The following is a 17759-nucleotide window of genomic DNA, read 5'->3' as shown; positions in this document are numbered from 1 at the left end:
AACAAACAAACAAACAAAGAAACTATTTGTTTTCAGACGCGCGCGCGCACTCACGCAGGTGTACCGTCAGCCAATCAGGGGACGCGCCCTGAGTTCCGTGTTGCTGTGGTTTCCTTCGCTCAGTCCGAGCAGGAAGTGCGAAACAGCCCTCCGTGGCCCCATGTTATTGTGGACGGCTGCAGGGTACTGAATGATGGTAAGTGTGTTTCTACTGTTTGTTTAGGAATCGAGGACAGGCTGAAACAAGGTAAAAGCCTTTCTTCCCGTGATTGTGTTTTGTTTCGCTTTACGGCTGCTATGCTGACTGTTTTAGCGCTTGGACATATTTCGTGTGCAGTGGACAAACAGCTTCATCTGCTCTGAATAACACTGACTTAGTTAACCGCTGTTTTCAAGGCACATGTGCGATATTCATCATTTGAGTGAATCTTTAAGAAGCCACGGCTTCCTGCTTCATAACAGACCGCTCGTTTTAGCTTTTCTCACAGATTCAGTTTGGAAGACTGGCTTGTGTTACTAATTATAGCCGAAAGTTTGTAGTAGCTTCGTATTCTTGCATATTAACTTGCAGCAGAGCTGAAGTGAACATTTCTATGCAGTTTAGTTGAAACTTTGCTGTCACCTCTTTCCTTTCTTAGTTTTCCTGTTGCAATAAGGTTCTTCACATTTCCTCAGAGAAAGTTCCAGTTACACATATTAATTCCTGAGCATAATGTAAGCACACTATGTATTCACATTCAAAACTGGGCATTATTTTTTAACATTCACAGCTTTGCATCAATCCACGTATAAATTGGTGAAACTGTGTATGTTCTTAAACTGAACCTGATGTGCTTGGTTGCATTTTCAGTGACTCTTTCAAAATGAGTAAGCGAAAAGCCAGTGTGATTACTGATGCATCGACTTTGAAGAACAGGCGAGTGACGGCTGCAGGTGCTGAAAATGCAACGGACACAAATCACCAGGGATTATCTTCACACATCTTCACTCCTGCCCCTTCGGTAGGATATTTAAAAAAAAAACCAAACTCAAGTGTTTTGTGACTTTACTGCTCATTATCTGTTGACTATTTTGTCTTTTCTTCTGACTGTAGGGGGACATTGGACTCATTGAAAGCATCACTTTGAAAAATTTCATGTGCCACCATTCTTTTGGACCAGTCCAGTTTGGGCCCCATGTCAATTTTATTGTGGGCAACAATGGGAGTAAGTCCATGCTAAGCGCCCTTTGATATGTTGCTAATTATAACTGGTGTGTCTTACACATTTAGGTGTATTTTAGTCTCACTAAGGTCCATGTTTGAAGAACAACAAGCTTAATTTAGCAATAAAAAGTAACACAGCGAAATGGTACAACAAAGGCTCTTTCTGTACTGCATAGTTTATATGCAGTACAGTAATAGTATTTCTTTGTACAGAAAGTCATATTAGTTACTCTGCAGTTGGTTATAAATTATATCCATTTAAAAATAGTTACTTTCCTGTAAACAATGATCACACTCAGTGCCTAACATTCACTTTGCATACTGTGTTCTAGTTCAACCTGCACTTCTGTGCTTGACATGCTTTACATGCACTGATTTATTAGCCCTTTCTCTGTTGGTGGTATTTTCATTACCAGGTGGAAAAAGTGCCATTCTGACCGGCTTGATTGTTGGCCTCGGTGGGAAGGCCACCATGACAAACAGGGGAGTGTCGCTGAAGGATTTCGTGAAAACTGGAGAAAGGTAAGTTGATGATGGTTCTGATTGGCTGCTGTAGTTTTCTTTACGTCCAGAAGGTCATGGCAGGGGTGGGGGTCTCTTCGTCTGCTTAGTACTGCAGATGTTATTGTAAAGCTGAGAAACAGAGGAGCAGATGCCTACAAAAAGGATCTGTATGGTGACTACATCACCGTTGAACAACGCATCTCCAGCGATGGATCTCGGGGATACAAACTCAAAAGCAAATCAGGTGATTTTTCACATACATAGATAGTTTTTACATTGTAGTTAAATTTATTTAATCCTCTGAGTTTTGGCTTTATCAACACAAAGAGCTTCCAACAAGTACCAGTTGGGTTTTTCATGTTAAAATAACATGCTTGGATTAATATACCGTAATTTCCAGACAAAAGCAACTACTTTTTTTTTTTTTTTTTTACACACTTTGATCGCTGCATCTTAAACAATGATGCAGCTAATATATGGATTTTTACTGATGGATTTTGAAATGCTGGACTGCAGTGTGATGAAGAAGACAGCACAAGCTCAAGGACAAATTTTACCTTGAGACGAAATTGACATTGATATTGTGTTGTAACAGGAGATATTTACACGTAATGGTGCTATACAGATTTTTTATTTTAAGCTTTTAATTAATTATGGACATGTAATATACACAAATACGTATATTATTTGTGCTTTGTTCAGAAAAAATGTCTTTTTCTGGACACAGTTGCTTTAAAAAAAGCTAAAAAATTACAGCAGCTTACCAGGAAAAGTCATTGATGGCTATCTTCATGTTTCTCTTGTGCATTAAAAGCACTCAGCCCCAGAATCACTTCATCACACACTTCCTCAGTCTGTCTTTCGTTATCAAAAGTCTCGTCTACATGTTAGAAGGCACATATATTTTAGAAGGCTTTTGATAAGGATATCTGCAGCGTAGAGGCAACTGCGGCCTACATATTTACACATTTTTTAAGTTATTGGTGCGCCTTATATTCAGATGCACTCTATAGTCTGGAAAGTACAGTAATTCTTTTGCTTCACAGACGCATCCAGACCTGTCTGATATTGTAATATTATGATGCCTCCTGCAAAATCAATGATTTGAAGCAATCAACAGGAATTACTTTGGTCATATAAGCAATTTATAGACTGAATGTAATCTGAATATTACTGTTGAGTTGGTGTATATAGCAATAAACTGGACTGGATATTCCATTGACTCATTCCTTCAACTCTAGATGTCATTATACACACTGTATTGTGTGTAGGTAAAGCATGAATCTGTTCTGTTCTGAATGTCTTTGCAACAGTTTCCTTCAGTGGATTACTGTATCGAATATAAACTAATTCTAATTGATTTGAATTATGTTAAAGGGGTTATTATTTGTTCTTTCATATTTAGGTCAACTTGTCTCAAACAAGAAAGAAGAATTGGTAGCAGTTCTGGACCATTTTAACATCCAGGTAACAATTATATGTTTCCTTGAATTTGAAGGGATATTAAGGAAAATCGGTGGTTCTGGTTCTGAAACGGAGCGTGTGCTATTTTTGTGTGTGTGTGTGTGTGTGTGTTTCAGCTGGATAATCCAGTGTCCATTCTCAGCCAAGAAATGAGCAAACAGTTCCTGCATTCGAAAAACGAGTCGGACAAATACAAGGTCCCACGCCACATTCGCTATGAGATCACAGATTCTAGTTTCCACTGGGTTAGCTTTGTCTTTCAAGCTGAAGTTGTGTTGTTTTATCGTTCCTAGTTCTTCATGAAAGCAACTTTACTCGAGCAGATGAAGAGAGACTACATCCACATCAAGCACACTGAAACAATCACACGGCAACAGGTTGAGAAGCAAGAGGAGGTACAGACCTGCGTTTATCGCCTAAAGCTCTTTTACTCTGGAGTTGATAAATCTGCCAGATGTTTGATGGATGTTCTGATTTCTAATCCACATATTTATCAATGAATTCATGTCCCTGAATTATGAAGTTATTCTGCAGTTCAAAAATATGGTAAAACATTCAAACCTCGTAGTTTAGGGTGGTTTAATACGTACATTTAACTTACTTCAGCTAAATTCGTGGTGTGATGGTACAATCTACAGAACAAACCAGTTCAGCTTATATCCAAATATCCATGGAATCCTGTTTGGTTCAAATTAATTTAATTTCAGTTCAGTTAATTCCAGTCTATTTCCATTATATCTTTACTAAAAAGGTATTAAATCAAGACGTTTAATAGATTATAACGTACCATAATCTTTCTTTCACTTTCTATGTTCACCTTTTGTTTGTTTATCAGCTTCTATCTGCAAAATACACACTTGTTAAAAGAAGCACTACTTAGTAATGTCATAGATTTCTATATGAGTACAATAAAAATAGCTATTCATTTATTTTTCCCTTTCTTCTCCAGTCTCTTATTTTTGAAGCTTAATTTATATAAACTTTGTAAGCTCTGTTTTAAGAGGCAGCTAATTGCTGCTGATACTTTAGCATGTCTGTGACATATTTCTTTAAAAAAGAAGGAAAATGTGTACATCTTTGTTTTGTGTTCAGTGCCTCAAGGACTTAAAGCAGGAGTTCCTGCAGAAGAAAGAGCGATATGAAAGCTTGTCGTCTTTCAGTGATTTGAAGGAGAACTTGGAGAGCCTGAAGAAACAAATGGCGTGGTGTTTGGTAAGATGCTGTCTGACGCCGATGTGCTCAGCAGACAATGTCTCCTTCTGGTTGTTTTTGGGACTCTTGGTTATAATCACTTATATTCATCCGAAGTCAAGAGTGTGTAAAAACGGTTTAAAAGAAAGCAAGAGGAAAGCATCTTGCATGAAACAGCAGCAGTGAATAGAAGCAGCTGAAAGTCTCTGTTTGCTGTGTTGCACTCATGGACATCGTCTCATCACCTAAACTCTTAAGACCCGCCTTCAGTCAGAAAAGTCTCTTCAACCCAGTTCTTTATTTGTGGTAAAAACAAGGGAAGTTAAAATAAATACTGTTATACAAACACATGCATGACAGCTGCAGTCAAATGCTGCTTTGACTTGGAGATTAAGAAAACAGTGACTTGCTTCTGTAGGTCTTGATCGTAGGTAAATATGCAGGAGGATCAGTTGGAGCGAGCGGTTATTGATTTAATTTAATAACTTTCTCCATGACTGTTGCAGTGGCTGTACTTAAAGAAAACCCTGCTCTGTAACACATTTTCAGTTTAGTTTTTCATTTAGTTGAAAATCTTTATGCTCACAAACAATGGCCTCAATAATGTAGCTGCTGATTCAGTGCTAGAGCTATCCGTCGTAGCTATCCATCAGAAGAGCTAACCAGTTCCTCAATCTTTTTTTTTCCTCACCTTGAAGTTAAGAGATTAGGGGATTCATAAAGTTGATACATTTTGATGTATTTTGAACAGAGAGACTGTTGTTTATTTTTGTTGTTGTTTTTTTGTTTGATAAAAAGTCTGTCTCTTCCACCTTTTTAAAGAGGAAAGGTCCGCCTTTTTTCCTGCGTAAAGATGTTTGGAAACAATTGTACAACCCCCACCACCCACTTTCTGTGTTTTGTTAATTGGCAAAACATCCACTTGAGATTTATTTATTTATTTTTTTAAAGAAAAAACAACAGATAGACATGCTTTGTACTTTCATATCATATCTAGTTATGGCATTCTTGTTCTGCTTTAAAACTTTGTGACTCCAAGGACTTTTTTGTGTTTAAAAAGTAAATTACCTAGTAAACCTTTCTATCCTGTAAAGAAAAAAAGAAGAATCTTGACTAGGACTAATTTATGTTTATTTTTCTGACTATAAGTTTTTGTTGAAAGAAAACAAGAAACTAACTTAAACTAGATCAAACAGGATGTCATCGCCTGTCGTTCTTACTTGGATAGCCAGTGTTTAACAAGCTGTTGCACCTAAACACGATAAACATGTATGTTTTTTTCACCTTTAGGTCAGGGACAAGGAGCAGTCCATACAGCAGCTGAAGGAGGAAATTCAGAAAGAAGAGAAAGACAAGAAACATGAAGATAACCTGCATCTCTGTCAGGTGTGAAACAAGTTATTCCCCTTAATTTGGATTGTCCAAGTCTGTTTATAAATGTACCTTGGTTTTATCGGGCAACTTTTGCTTATTTTTTTTCTTTCTTGCAGTCAAAGCTCACACAAATGGAGAAAAGGCTGCAGGTGATTAAAAAACGGGCTGACAGCCTGAGAGAGGAGCAGAAGTTGCTCAAAGAGGATAATCTCAACTTTAAACAGCAAGCAAAGATTGTTAACAAAGCTCACAAGGAGCAGGAGGTATTCTTTACAACTTTCTAAATGATTCTGTTAAATAGATGGGTTATGTGTGTTTTTTTAAAATTATTTTATTACTTTTTGTTTTCTTTTACAGCTTGTTTATTTCCGGGCTTTGAACAAACTTAAGCAAACAGAACGCGAGCAGAACCTTCTCCAGGAGAAAATTAACAAGGCTAAAGCGAGGTGTGGAGGTGTTCAGACATCTTACACTGCGAAAACAATAAATCTTACAAAGTATTTTTGGTTCAGTTTCTAGTGCAAATATCTTTGCACACTTGAAGCAAGATAAAACTAACTTATAAGTAACTTTTCTGCAAGATGTTTTCCATCAACATTAATTCCTTAATGTTGATGAAAAAGTGCTTGTTACAAGTCTGGAACAAGACATTTTAGCTTATAAAATGGGGAAAATGTCTTTTTCCACTTACAGATTATTCACTTAATTATTTAATTTAAAAAAATCTCCTATTTCTTGCTGAAAAGTTACTTGCAAGTCAGTTTTGCCGCATTTCAAATGCACTAACATTTGCACTAGAAACCAGACCAAAAAGTGTCTTTGTGAGAATGTTGTGTTTTTGCAGTGTATTTATTGGCTTAGTTTTCTAGAAGACCAAACAGCAACTTGAAATGTTTCCTCTGCCGTCAGCGAGAGACTGAACAACAGCGGCGAAACCAGACGCTCAAGACAACAGGCGACGTTGGGTGAGCTGCAGGAGCAGCTGGCGGAGCTCAAGAGGACGTGTTCGCAGCTGAACGAAGACATCAAGAAGAAACATCAGGCACTCCTGAAAGGAAAAGAAGAACGGGACAAGCTAAGGTACGAGAAATACTTCCTGCGTCTCATCATTTTTTTTTATTCGTGGCTAGGCAGGATTCATCCCTTTGAAAATAGTAAATAAAAACCCTTCTTTTATACCAGAGTTGAAGCAAAGAGTGTGCAGTTTGCTTACGAGTCCAAGCAGAAGAGAAAAAACCAGCTGCTGGCCAGTCGATCCAACAAGCTCAAGCGGTTTGGAGACGATGTTCCTGACCTGATCGCTGCCATTAGTGATGCATTCGCTGCAGGAAGCTTCATCAAGAAACCCGTCGGGCCAATAGGTAACTAACCGTTTTCACGTTGTTTTGGTTTTATATTTGTCGTCCGGGATTAATATAAAAAATATATATATAAAAACTGAAAGAACGAAAGAAAGAATCGCGTAAGACAGAGGCTCACTGTCGCAGACCAAAGCATATTAATGAATTATATGCTTTGATTAGATTAGATTTGATTAGAGACGCAACAATATGAGCATTTTGGGCCAGTATCAATACTAATATGTTAATATTTCTGTTGTAGTCAATAACCAAATCACTGATTTGAATAGTTCAGACATTGCATATTCTTGGACGCTGTTGATTTATTGGAAAGGTGACTTTGTTATTTTTAAAATATATTGAAAGTTATCTAGCGTTTTCCTTCCACTCCACAGCTACAGACTGCTCTGTTGATGTGTCGCGTAACATTTCTCGTTTGATCTCAGGGGCTTGCATCAGTTTGAAGGATCCCACCCTGGCCGTGGCGGTAGAGTGCTGCTTGCGGAGCTTCATGAAGGCGTTCTGCTGCGACAACTACAAAGATGAGTTAGTCCTTCAGAGACTCATGTCTCGCTTCTATCCGAAGGGCAACAGACCGCAGATCGTCGTTAGCCCCTTCACCGATAAACTCTACAACGTTCATGGGAGGTAAGAACCCGCTGCTGTTTCTACTCCACTTGCATTTCATGAGAACTATTGAATAAAATTTTTTCTTCTCTTTTTCTTTCTTTGACCGCTTTCCAGAAAAGCATGTCATCCAGATTACCCAACCGTGCTGGACATGATCACATCGGCGACTCCTGTCATCGTCAATTGTCTGATTGACATGAGGGGGATAGAAACCATTCTCATAATCAAAGTTGGTGCCTGTCTGGACTGATTGTAGATGTTAGTTTCTGGGTTTTTTGCACCTTCTGGCTCACTGTGTGCATCAATGTGTGGCTACAGGAAAAAGACAAGGCCAGGAGGATCATGCAGAAAGGCCGGCCTCCAAAGAACTGCCGTGAAGCCTTTACGGCTGAGGGAGATCAGGTGTTCCCGAACCGCTACTACACCTCTGAGTTCAGCATGGCCAAATACCTCAGTGGAGATATTGAGACGGAAATACAGTGAGTACTTTGGGGTTTATTCATGCTAGAATACGTGTTAGATGTACAGTTGGCCTTGGAGGTCAAAATGGGTCATAGAAAGGACCGTGACCTGAAACCGGCTCTGTTTTATGGGCTGAACAGGATCAATGTTAATGAATAAAACTACAAAACTACAACTTTGTGTTGCTACTCCAGAGGAAATGGAAACGGACAACAATAATAAAATTTAACGGTGACCTATTATTCTTCCTGGAACAGGTTAGGATAGGTTATGTATTATATTTTTCCAGAAAATCGTTCTTACATAACGAGATTTTAGTCAGCTCAGTTCAGCCTATTTTGAAATCACTTCAGAATGAGCTGTTTTAGGGCCTCCTTTCACTTTTAATTTAAATAAGCTGCTGCTGGCCACACCGTCAAACTCAATGTTTACACTCACACATAAAAATGGCTGCAAACAGATGTGAAATTATACAACCATACATCTTTGAAAAGCAGAAGTGGAGCATCCTGCACAACCAACAGGAATGCAGCAAGGGGTTTCTGGATGGTAAGTCAACAACAAAACCTGTCTTTTCCAGTTGAAGTTGTACACTGCATGCAGCGGTAAAACCAGCTGACTAAATGGGCTGGAGCTCCGCTTGGGTTACTGCGTCATGTGGCTGGGTTTTGCTTTGGTTGCTAGGTAACGACGCAGTGCCCGTTGGATGTAGCTTAACGTTTTCAGCTTACCAGCTAAAGATACAGTTGGGCAGACAGCAGGACTGGTTCAGTTTGTCGATTCTTGTCGACACAGAAAGTGCAGGAAGTTTGGATCTGACAAACTCTGATGTGGTGTATGATGGGGTTTATAGTGTAGTTAACATGAGCAGAATGTAACCAACAATCAGGCCATTACACATAGATATTTGTCTATGTGTAATAGGCCATTACACATAGATATTGGTCACGGTTAAGGCCTGTTTCACAGGCCTTAACCGTGACACAGCATTTTTTGTTGTTCTGTTTTGTTTGGAGCTCAATATCCAGGAACCGTTTCTTCACCTGGGCTGCTTTTGTGTGTGTTTTCATTGTGGGGTCAGAGAACTGGGTCGTTTATGTAGATTACGTTCCCTGGGTCAGAGCGACTCCTCCTCCTGCTGCTAGAATGCTGCTGCGATCTCGGGACACAGATCCCGACCCGACACAGCAGTGAGATTCAGCATGATTAAACCAGACTAATATATGATTAACCTGAGGTTGCTTCGTAGCGGCTGTAGTTCATCAGCCGCCTGCTTCCACTTACAAGCTGTGTGGAAATATGTCTGCAGAATGGATTTTTTAATCTGAGTTACACTTAAAGAAGACATAATTTATGACGTGTCATAGCGGTTTAACTCAAAAAGTTAATTAAAACTGGTATTAACACAGTGGTAGTTTGTAATAATCAACAGGTCATGAATATTTAAAGCACGTGGGATGTAACTTGTTGTAAAAACAACCATATTCAAACCTAAAATCAGCAGTGGTGATCGCTTTAATCTGTATTTTTTAATTTACACAGTTAAAAACGTTAAATTTACCTGTTAAAATCTCTTAATAAAGGCTGCGATTAGAGTGTTAAGCTATCTATGAGTCCATGAAAGTCTATGCTTCTCTTCAATAAATATTAAAAATGGATTTAAATGTTTGTCCAAAAAGTATCAGCTCAGCACCAGGGGGGTTTTCTACACACTTAAATTTTCTGCTCCGTTTCTGTCTTCCCTTAGTGCAGGTGGTTATCCTGAAATGGTTCCAGCAGCATAAAAAAAGGAGTAAAATAAAATAATTAAACAAACTGCTGTAAAAGGTTTTTACACAATTGGATATCTCAGCTGCCCTTTGTGAAAGCACGAACCCTTAAGTAGCTTTTACAGCTATCGTGTTGCCATAATCCTCGTTTAAAATCACCAGTCGAAGGAACTGTAACCTGATCCGAAATTACCTGCGATTGCTCAGAAGGTAAAATGAGCCCCAGTTTGACTGCAGTTTGACTCCAGAGCTTTTTTTCTGCTGTGCATTTTCACACAAAGATCATCAGAACTGACGCCGTTCCATCGCCACAAGTTCCAGTTCAAAACAGCTGAAGAATATTCAACACTGGAAAACATTTCAGATGTCCCAAATAAACAAACAAAACAACAATAGTTAAAATGTATTATGAAGTCTCGGTAAAAAAAAATTGCATTTCAAAAAAATAATAATTGTTAAGCTCAGAAGGAAAAACAGGCAGAAGTGGCAGGCAGTGCAGACATCATACTTGTTGTCAAATGTTTGTGGCGTTTCTCAACATGCCGGCTTTTCTTTACGACATGAAAGGGGAACGTCTCTTTAACGACTGTTGTCCAAATGGAAATTACATCTATTGTGCAATTAATTGATGTTTTGCTCATTGTGACAGGTTAACAGACCGCTGCACGTTCTTTGGTGCCGTGCTGCGTTATTATTGCTTTTGGTTCATAGGTGATGTTGGGTTTGCGCAGAGTTTATGATGTGGAGCCTTTTTGTTTTCTGTGGAAACATGCAACATCAGTTCATTCAGAACAGGAACACACTCTGAACCGCATTGGTGGAAAAACCCTAACCTGCCAGTGGTACTGGTGCATTTCGATGGATGGCATGAAGGAAAAGGTCAAACTCCAGGTTCTTCAACATCACCTCTGACCGGACGCTGATCCCAAACTAAGTCTGGCTTTAGAGATGTTGAAATGAACTCGTTTTGAGTCCAGTCTGAACTGTTCGGAGTCGCTGACCGAGAGAAAACCTCTGATGTGTGTTGCAGTGTGCTGGAGTCAGAACTGGAGAATCTCGAAGCTCAGCTGTCCAGGTTTCAGCTTCAGGTGAACTCCGTCAGCGAAGACATAGTCAACATGGAGAGCAGCCTGAACAACACCATCAAGACCCTGAAGAAGACTCAGGTCAGCATGAGGCAACATCACCTCTTAAATCTAGCTTTGCCGTGTCATTACCTACCCGCTCTTCAAACCTTTTTTTTTTTTTTTTTTCTCATCATTTGTCTGTTTTGGCTGCTCTGCAGGCCTCTGAGAACCAGGTCAAGGCAGCAATAAGTGAGCTGGAAACCGCTAATGAGGAGCAAAGTGATGACATCTCCTCCTTGGTGACCCTCAGCTTTATCACTGTCAGATTCAGACACAACGTTGATGAGCTGTCCCAGATTAACGCCTGAAATCTCAATGCGCAGGAGGAAGTTGCCCAGGAGAACCAACAGAAAATTGAGACGGAAAAACAAGCCGTTCAGGAGGCAAAGGCAGAACTTGACAAGCAGCGGAAAGCATCAGAAGAGGCGGACTCCAAGTACTCCTCTGTCAGAGATAAAATCGATCAGCTGCTAGAGGAAATGGAGCCACTGAAGGTGAAAAAAAAATTACTGACATTTTTGACATTTTCACCCCGGCAGTGGTCGTAATGCATTCGTTTGTTCTCTGCTGCTACTTTTATCATCCAGTATTTAAACACGAGGATCTCCTGATGGTGAGAAAGATAATTTTTTTTTGTTCTTGCCATCCAGGACGAGCAGCTGAAACTGGAGACGGAGTGTGTAAAACATGAACGTAACCTTAAACTATTAGAGAAGAAGCTGAAAGGGCATGAGGGCAACATCCAAGCAATGAAAAGCGTACTTTCAGGCAACGAGCAAGACTTGCAGGTAAAGAGAACTCTGCTTGTTTTGTTTTTTTCTTTTTTACTTTTCCAATCTGTTTCAAGTAAACCATGGCTCTGCACTTCATCAATTAGAGACAGATGGTAGAGCTGCAACTAAGGATTATTTTAGTAATCGATTATTCTGACAATTAATCAGAAATTTTTTTTTTTACACATTCTACAGATTTTCCCATTAAAAATCCTGCTGAATAAAAAAAATTAGACATATCCTAAACTTTGCAAATAATTAAATTCCTTTGTTAAATAAGAAAATCAACATTTTGTCGCCGATAACGTAACGTTCCTTCGGTGAATTTGAATTGGGTGAAGCTACAGCTTGACGAGTTTTGGCTAAAACATATTTATGTTCTGATCTTAAATGCAAAATGTATTTTGTGCAGTTTTGGCTTAATTACTGTGTGGAATATGTTGTGCCTTTTTTGAGTCTGTATACTCCAGTTAACGATTAATCGATTACTAAATCGATTATTTCAATACCCGATTAATCGTTCCAGCCCTAACAGCTGGCTTATTCGCCTGTAAAGACTCGACTCTGACCAAACATGACTGACGTGTTGACAGGAAAACATGAAGAAAGCCACGCAGATTAGCCCTGAGCGGCAGCACGTCACTTCCACCACCAAGAGCATCGACTCAGAAATCACGCGGCTCAAGAAGAAGCTGAAGGTCTACGAGGGAAACCACGGCGAGCAGGAGCTGGTGATCAGGTGAGAGAGGTCACCAGCACGGATCAATCAGAAAACGTCTCTGCTGCCACATCGATGGGAAACTAGACGTAGAAAGATGTGCTGAGTACAGACGTTTTCATGCGCTTGGATGTTTCTGTAAGGAATCCACAGAAGTGTTATTGCATAAGGTCCAAGGTGAACGAAAACAAACGTATGCACAGCTGGGTTATTGGAAATAGGTCAGAAGACGTCATAAAGGACGACAGGAAGCAACAGGTTTCTTTTAGTAATTGACAGCTATGTTCAGAACCATTACCTCTTTTATTCCAGTGTATTTGTACATAATGGTAGCGATACCAACTCATAGCTTCCCCACCACGTCTTCATTTGCCTCGTGCCTCTCTCCTCCAGTTGCATTTTAGGAAGTAGGACTTTCTTCAGGATTTTGGGCTCTGACCCATTTCTGGGTCACATGCAGTAGTAAAGAGAGAAACGAGAGAAGCCCCAGAAAGAGATCATCAGCGTAAAGAGGAAAAGGAAGCAGCTGTAATGCACACATTGACAAAAAACAAAGACAGTCAAACTGGGATGCACAAGAGGGAGACAAAAAAAAGCCAAACTGAGAGGGAGCATTAATAGAAGCAGCAGTCTCATTGGATCGGCCGAACCTCTGCTGAGCCTCCTTTGTACCTTAATCAGATCTGCCTCTCGGCTATTCCTAACTCATCTTGTGCCCTGGTTTCATGTAGTTTAAGTCAGAAATATTTACGCCATGCCAACTTCTTCCCTCTGACCTCGTTAGGGAGTACGCCGAGGCCCTCTCGCTCTACAAAGAGAAAACCAACCAAGTGAGGGATCTGCGCAAGTTCATCGACCGGCTCAACAACATCATGTCAGACAGGCAGAACAGATACAAAATAATGCGCAGGTAGAGAAGCAGCCATCACCATTTCAGATGTTATCTTACACTTATAAATGCCATCTTACTGTGGTGTGAAAAAGTGTTTGCCCCCTTCACGACTTGCTGTCTTAAAGTGTTTCAGAACATCAAACCAATTTACATAGGAGTCGAAGCCAACACAAGTAAACACAGAAAACACTTTTCATGTAAAGGTGTTTAATATTAAGGGAGAAAAAACATCCAAACATACTTGGCCTTGTGTGGAAAAAGTGATCGCCCCTAAACCTAATAACTGTTGGGTCACTCATAGCAGCAACAACTATCAAGTGAAGAATGAAGTCAGGACTTTGACTTCATTTTTCAGTCATTCAGAGGTGGACTTGCTGGTGTGTTTTGGATCATTGTTCTGCTGCAGAACCCAAGTTTGTTTCAGCTTGCGGTCACAGACAGACGGCCGGACGTTCTTCTTCAGGATGCAGAATTCATGGCTCCATTTATTTCAGCATGTCCTCTGGATCCTGAAGCACCAAAACAGAGCCATCACATGACCACCATCGTGTTTTACTGCTGGTGTGATGCTGTGTTGCTTTCACACCAGGTGTAACGGAGCAAGCATCCTCTGAAGAGTTCAACTTTTGGTCTCGTCAGTCCGCAGAATGTTTTCCTAAAAATCTAAAAGGGAAAACCGAGTTTTAAAGTTATTTTTAACTTTAGTTGAAGTGATGTCTTGGTTGAGAACAGGTATGGCAGTAATCTGGCCTGGTTGTGGCTAGAAAAAGTGACCTGAGGTGTAATAAACCACAGTTATATTTTAACTGAGGGGCCAATCTTTTTTGTTTGATTGATTTGAAAACTGCATCTTGTGTTTACGTGACTAATATTTAAATTGGTTTAATGTTCTGTATGACAAACATGTAAAACCACGGGAAATCAGGCAAACACTGTATCACACCACTGTATTCTACTGGGCTTTTATGTGACAGAACAACAATTTCCTCCTTCCCTCTCCTCCCTAAGGTCCCTCTCAGTGAGGTGTAAGCTGTACTTCAATAACTTCTTAATAAAGATGAACTGTTGCGGCGCCATGATCTTTGATCACAACAACGAGACACTTTCAATTTCGGTACGTCTTTATCTGTGCTACTCATCGTATGTAGAGCTGCTTTGGCTTGGTTTTCAAAAAAGTATTAGTTCCTCAGGCAGATTATTTCACTTATAACAAGACATTTTTCCCATGACATAAGTGAAATAATCTGCCTGTGGAACTAATACTTTTACATTGATATTAAGGAATTGGTGACCTTAAACAAACTCTTATTTCTTGCTGAAAAGTTACTTGTATGTTAATTTTGTCTTACGAAGATATTTGCAGCAGAAGCTTTGAGAGACTTTGTGATTTTGTCTGAGCCGTATTTAAATTGAAATGCACAGTTACACAAAAACCAAGTTGTACAAAATAAAGACGCTTGCGTTCAAGAATAATTCACTCTTCTAAGACAAGGAGTCTGTTACCTTTAGGTCTCTGAAATCTTAAAAAAAAAAAAGAGTAAATACAATTTGAGTAATGGCTAATTGTGTTTTACTCCAAAGGTGAAGCCTCCAGGTAGGGACAAAGATGGTGCGAGTGACATGAGGTCTCTGTCTGGTGGGGAGCGCTCCTTCTCCACCGTTTGCTTCATGCTCTCCCTCTGGGAGATCACAGAATCACCGTTCAGATGCCTCGACGAGTTCGACGTCTACATGGTGAGCGCATAAAAGGCATTTGAAAAACACTGACACGTGTGTAGGTCTTTGGAAGGGGGGGGGGGGTAGCTTGAACACTCGGCTGATGTGAAAACTGTTTTCTGCAGGACATGCACAACAGGAGGATCTGTCTGGACCTCCTCCTGGAGCTTTCAGAGCGGCAGCACCTTCGGCAGTTCATCTTCATTACTCCCCTGAACACCAGGTGATGCCTTATTTCACATATACCAGGGTCCTTAAAATGTCTTAAATTCATGTATCTAAAATTAAGGCCTTAGAATGTCTTAAAATAACTTTTTAAAAAGTAAGTTGGCCTTAAATATGTTAATCACAAGTCTTAAATTTTGTCTTGGCAGGGCTGTTCAATTGCGTATATTCTATGCATTTTTTTCTGTCAGGCAAACGTTTGAGTCACTCAGACTCAGTTCATTGCTTCCTGTGACTCACTGCTAACATATCCTTGCTAACTAGCTAGCTAGCTGGTTTGCGTCTGTTATGGGTGAGAGCAAATTTATTGCAAACTGGCTGGATGGAGCTTATACATTTCTTTTGAAATATAGATCTTAAATTCCATTCATCGTGGTCTTAAAAAGTCTTAAATTTGAGTTGGTGAAACCAGCACAACCAGTTGCTGAATAATTTGATTTTAAGATTCATAGAAATTCACTTCCAGTCGCTCTAAAAAAGCCCAGAGAGCTAGTGGAGAAAAAAAACTTACTGTAAATCTTGTTAAATGTGTTTTATCTCCCTTCTGAGCGGCTCAGTGAGAGTGGGGGCGTGTGACCAGTTTAGGTTTGTGTCCGAACCCAAAAATCCCAATTTTTCAACAGTCATTGTTTGAAAACAGCAAAAGATATTGCAAACCCGCATAATTTGGGAATAGCCTAAAGCCTCGTCAACCCTCTGAACTTTATATGGTGTTTCTATCTGGAAGTATTAAGGTTTCAACCATCACTAAGTTGTAGAAGCATTTGAACCCGTCCACCATTCATTTAAACGGTATTTTAATGAATGAGATTTTAAAAAGCACAGATGTTGGCGATATCAAAAGTCATACCCTGGGGTTGGATTGTTACTTTCAGATCTCCTTTTTTTCTGTCTTTGTAAATCAGATGTAGAAGTTAAATAAAGATTGGCTACTTGAACTGTGCCTTTTACATACCGTCAGAGGAAATAATGATTTGCTTACAGCAGCAAGGTAGTTTAAACTGTTATTTTCCCTGCAAACTTTTCTTTGTTTACACCATCAAGCTTTACTGGTGTGACATCAATGCTGTTACAGTAATGTTTGGCAACCAGTTAAAGCTGTTGATTCTCTTTCAGCAACCTCCCCAAATCGGCTCTCATCAAAATCCATCATCTGCGGGATCCTGAGCGAGAAGACGGCCAGTCCAGAGACAGAGATCTGTAACACACACCAGCCGTGCTCTTCATACGTAAAACGGTCGTAAAGCGTTTTTGTACTGAGTTTGTGTACCAAGGAGGTACTAAAACTTTTAAACTTTGTCATTACATCTTCTGGTGTTTATTGAAAAGTATTGTTTTTATGAAACTTAAATAAGTAGAATATAAATATCTGGGTGTATGATTTATTTTTCTATTCTCTGTATATAGATGAAGATTTCGATGGAAACCTAGACTCATAACGCTCACTGGCAGTACTGTATTTCTATGGTTTTACTTGATGTTTACCTGTATGTATTTGAGAAAAGTGTTTTTAAGGCGTTGTTAACCTAAGAAGTACAGCTTCAACCTGTGTGTTTAAATGTATATTTATGAAACCTTATTTTGTTGTGAATTATGTTTAATCTCTAAGAAAAGCAAAGAACTTAAGTGACCTTAGTGTCACAGTTTGTGTACAAGTTTTGCAGAATTTTGCATTGTGAAAGCTTTATGAACGCTTTATGAACAATCATATGGGGATAAAGTACTTGGAAGACATTATTATGTTTGGTTTGTTGTCTTCTGTATATTTTAAAGTCTGTCTTTATGTATTATGTCCCTCCTCATTTTCTATAGATGCGCCTCACATACTCCTCTGGTGTGTTCTAGCTGAATCTAATCACTGTTGACTAAAAATTATGAATTTTACTTACCTTCTGTACCTTCCTTTTTTTTCTTTGTCCACATGATTGATCTCTTGCTTGTGCTGGCGCTGTGTGAGGAAAAGCAGGTGGTCTTGATTTGGGCTGGCATGAGGCTCTCACAATACCATAACTGAGCACAAATACTGCATTCCCATGTTGTCTTTTTTACACAAAAATGTGTAACATGAATGTATAACATGAACTAATTGATTTAACTGCATATAAAATAGCAACAATTGTTCCTACTGCTGCTGACTTAAACACCCATTAAATTATGTAGTTTTCAAGAGACTGTTGTGGTAAATAGTGTTTTTCTTTTTTGTGGTTCAACAGTACACTGATTTTAGCTAATTAGTTACCTAAAATCAGGTATAAGCGCTTACTTTAGCTAGCTAATTAGTGGAACTTCCTGGTAAAACTGGTCACTGTAGTCCTTTTTCTTGCTTCTCATATAAAGGTTTTTAAATTCTAGATTTTAGCATCTATTCTT

At 39.3% G+C, this 17759-nt stretch overlaps 1 protein-coding gene across 2 annotated transcripts; it reads left to right on the top strand.

Moving 5' to 3' along the window:
* The first annotated feature begins 95 nt into the window (after positions 1–95).
* On the top strand, positions 96–17559 carry smc6 (structural maintenance of chromosomes 6). 2 transcript variants are annotated; one of them, XM_015057508.1, is made up of 28 exons: positions 98–196; positions 639–714; positions 851–1001; positions 1094–1205; positions 1621–1726; positions 1816–1952; positions 3114–3175; positions 3289–3369; positions 3466–3567; positions 4265–4384; positions 5654–5749; positions 5854–6000; positions 6095–6183; positions 6647–6817; positions 6920–7098; positions 7524–7725; positions 7822–7936; positions 8026–8186; positions 10969–11104; positions 11224–11304; positions 11389–11559; positions 11716–11853; positions 12432–12577; positions 13341–13466; positions 14457–14562; positions 15030–15182; positions 15290–15387; positions 16506–17559. In XM_015057508.1, exons 3-28 carry the CDS (start codon positions 864–866, stop codon positions 16591–16593), a joined length of 3261 nt encoding a protein of 1086 aa, XP_014912994.1. In that variant the 5' UTR covers positions 98–196; positions 639–714; positions 851–863; the 3' UTR covers positions 16594–17559. The 2 variants fall into 2 exon arrangements, with proteins under 2 accessions (XP_014912993.1, XP_014912994.1); XM_015057507.1 differs by lacking the exon at positions 639–714 and having other exon boundaries at positions 96–196.
* Positions 17560–17759: the final 200 nt, after the last annotated feature.

Source organism: Poecilia latipinna, unplaced genomic scaffold (assembly GCF_001443285.1).
Source record: "Poecilia latipinna isolate Pla-1442-1.1 unplaced genomic scaffold, P_latipinna-1.0 Scaffold1468, whole genome shotgun sequence".
In the NCBI taxonomy this organism is placed as follows: domain Eukaryota; kingdom Metazoa; phylum Chordata; class Actinopteri; order Cyprinodontiformes; family Poeciliidae; genus Poecilia; species Poecilia latipinna.
The sequence above is the reverse complement of the archived record's forward strand: the minus strand, read 5'-3'. Positions and strand labels throughout refer to the sequence as shown.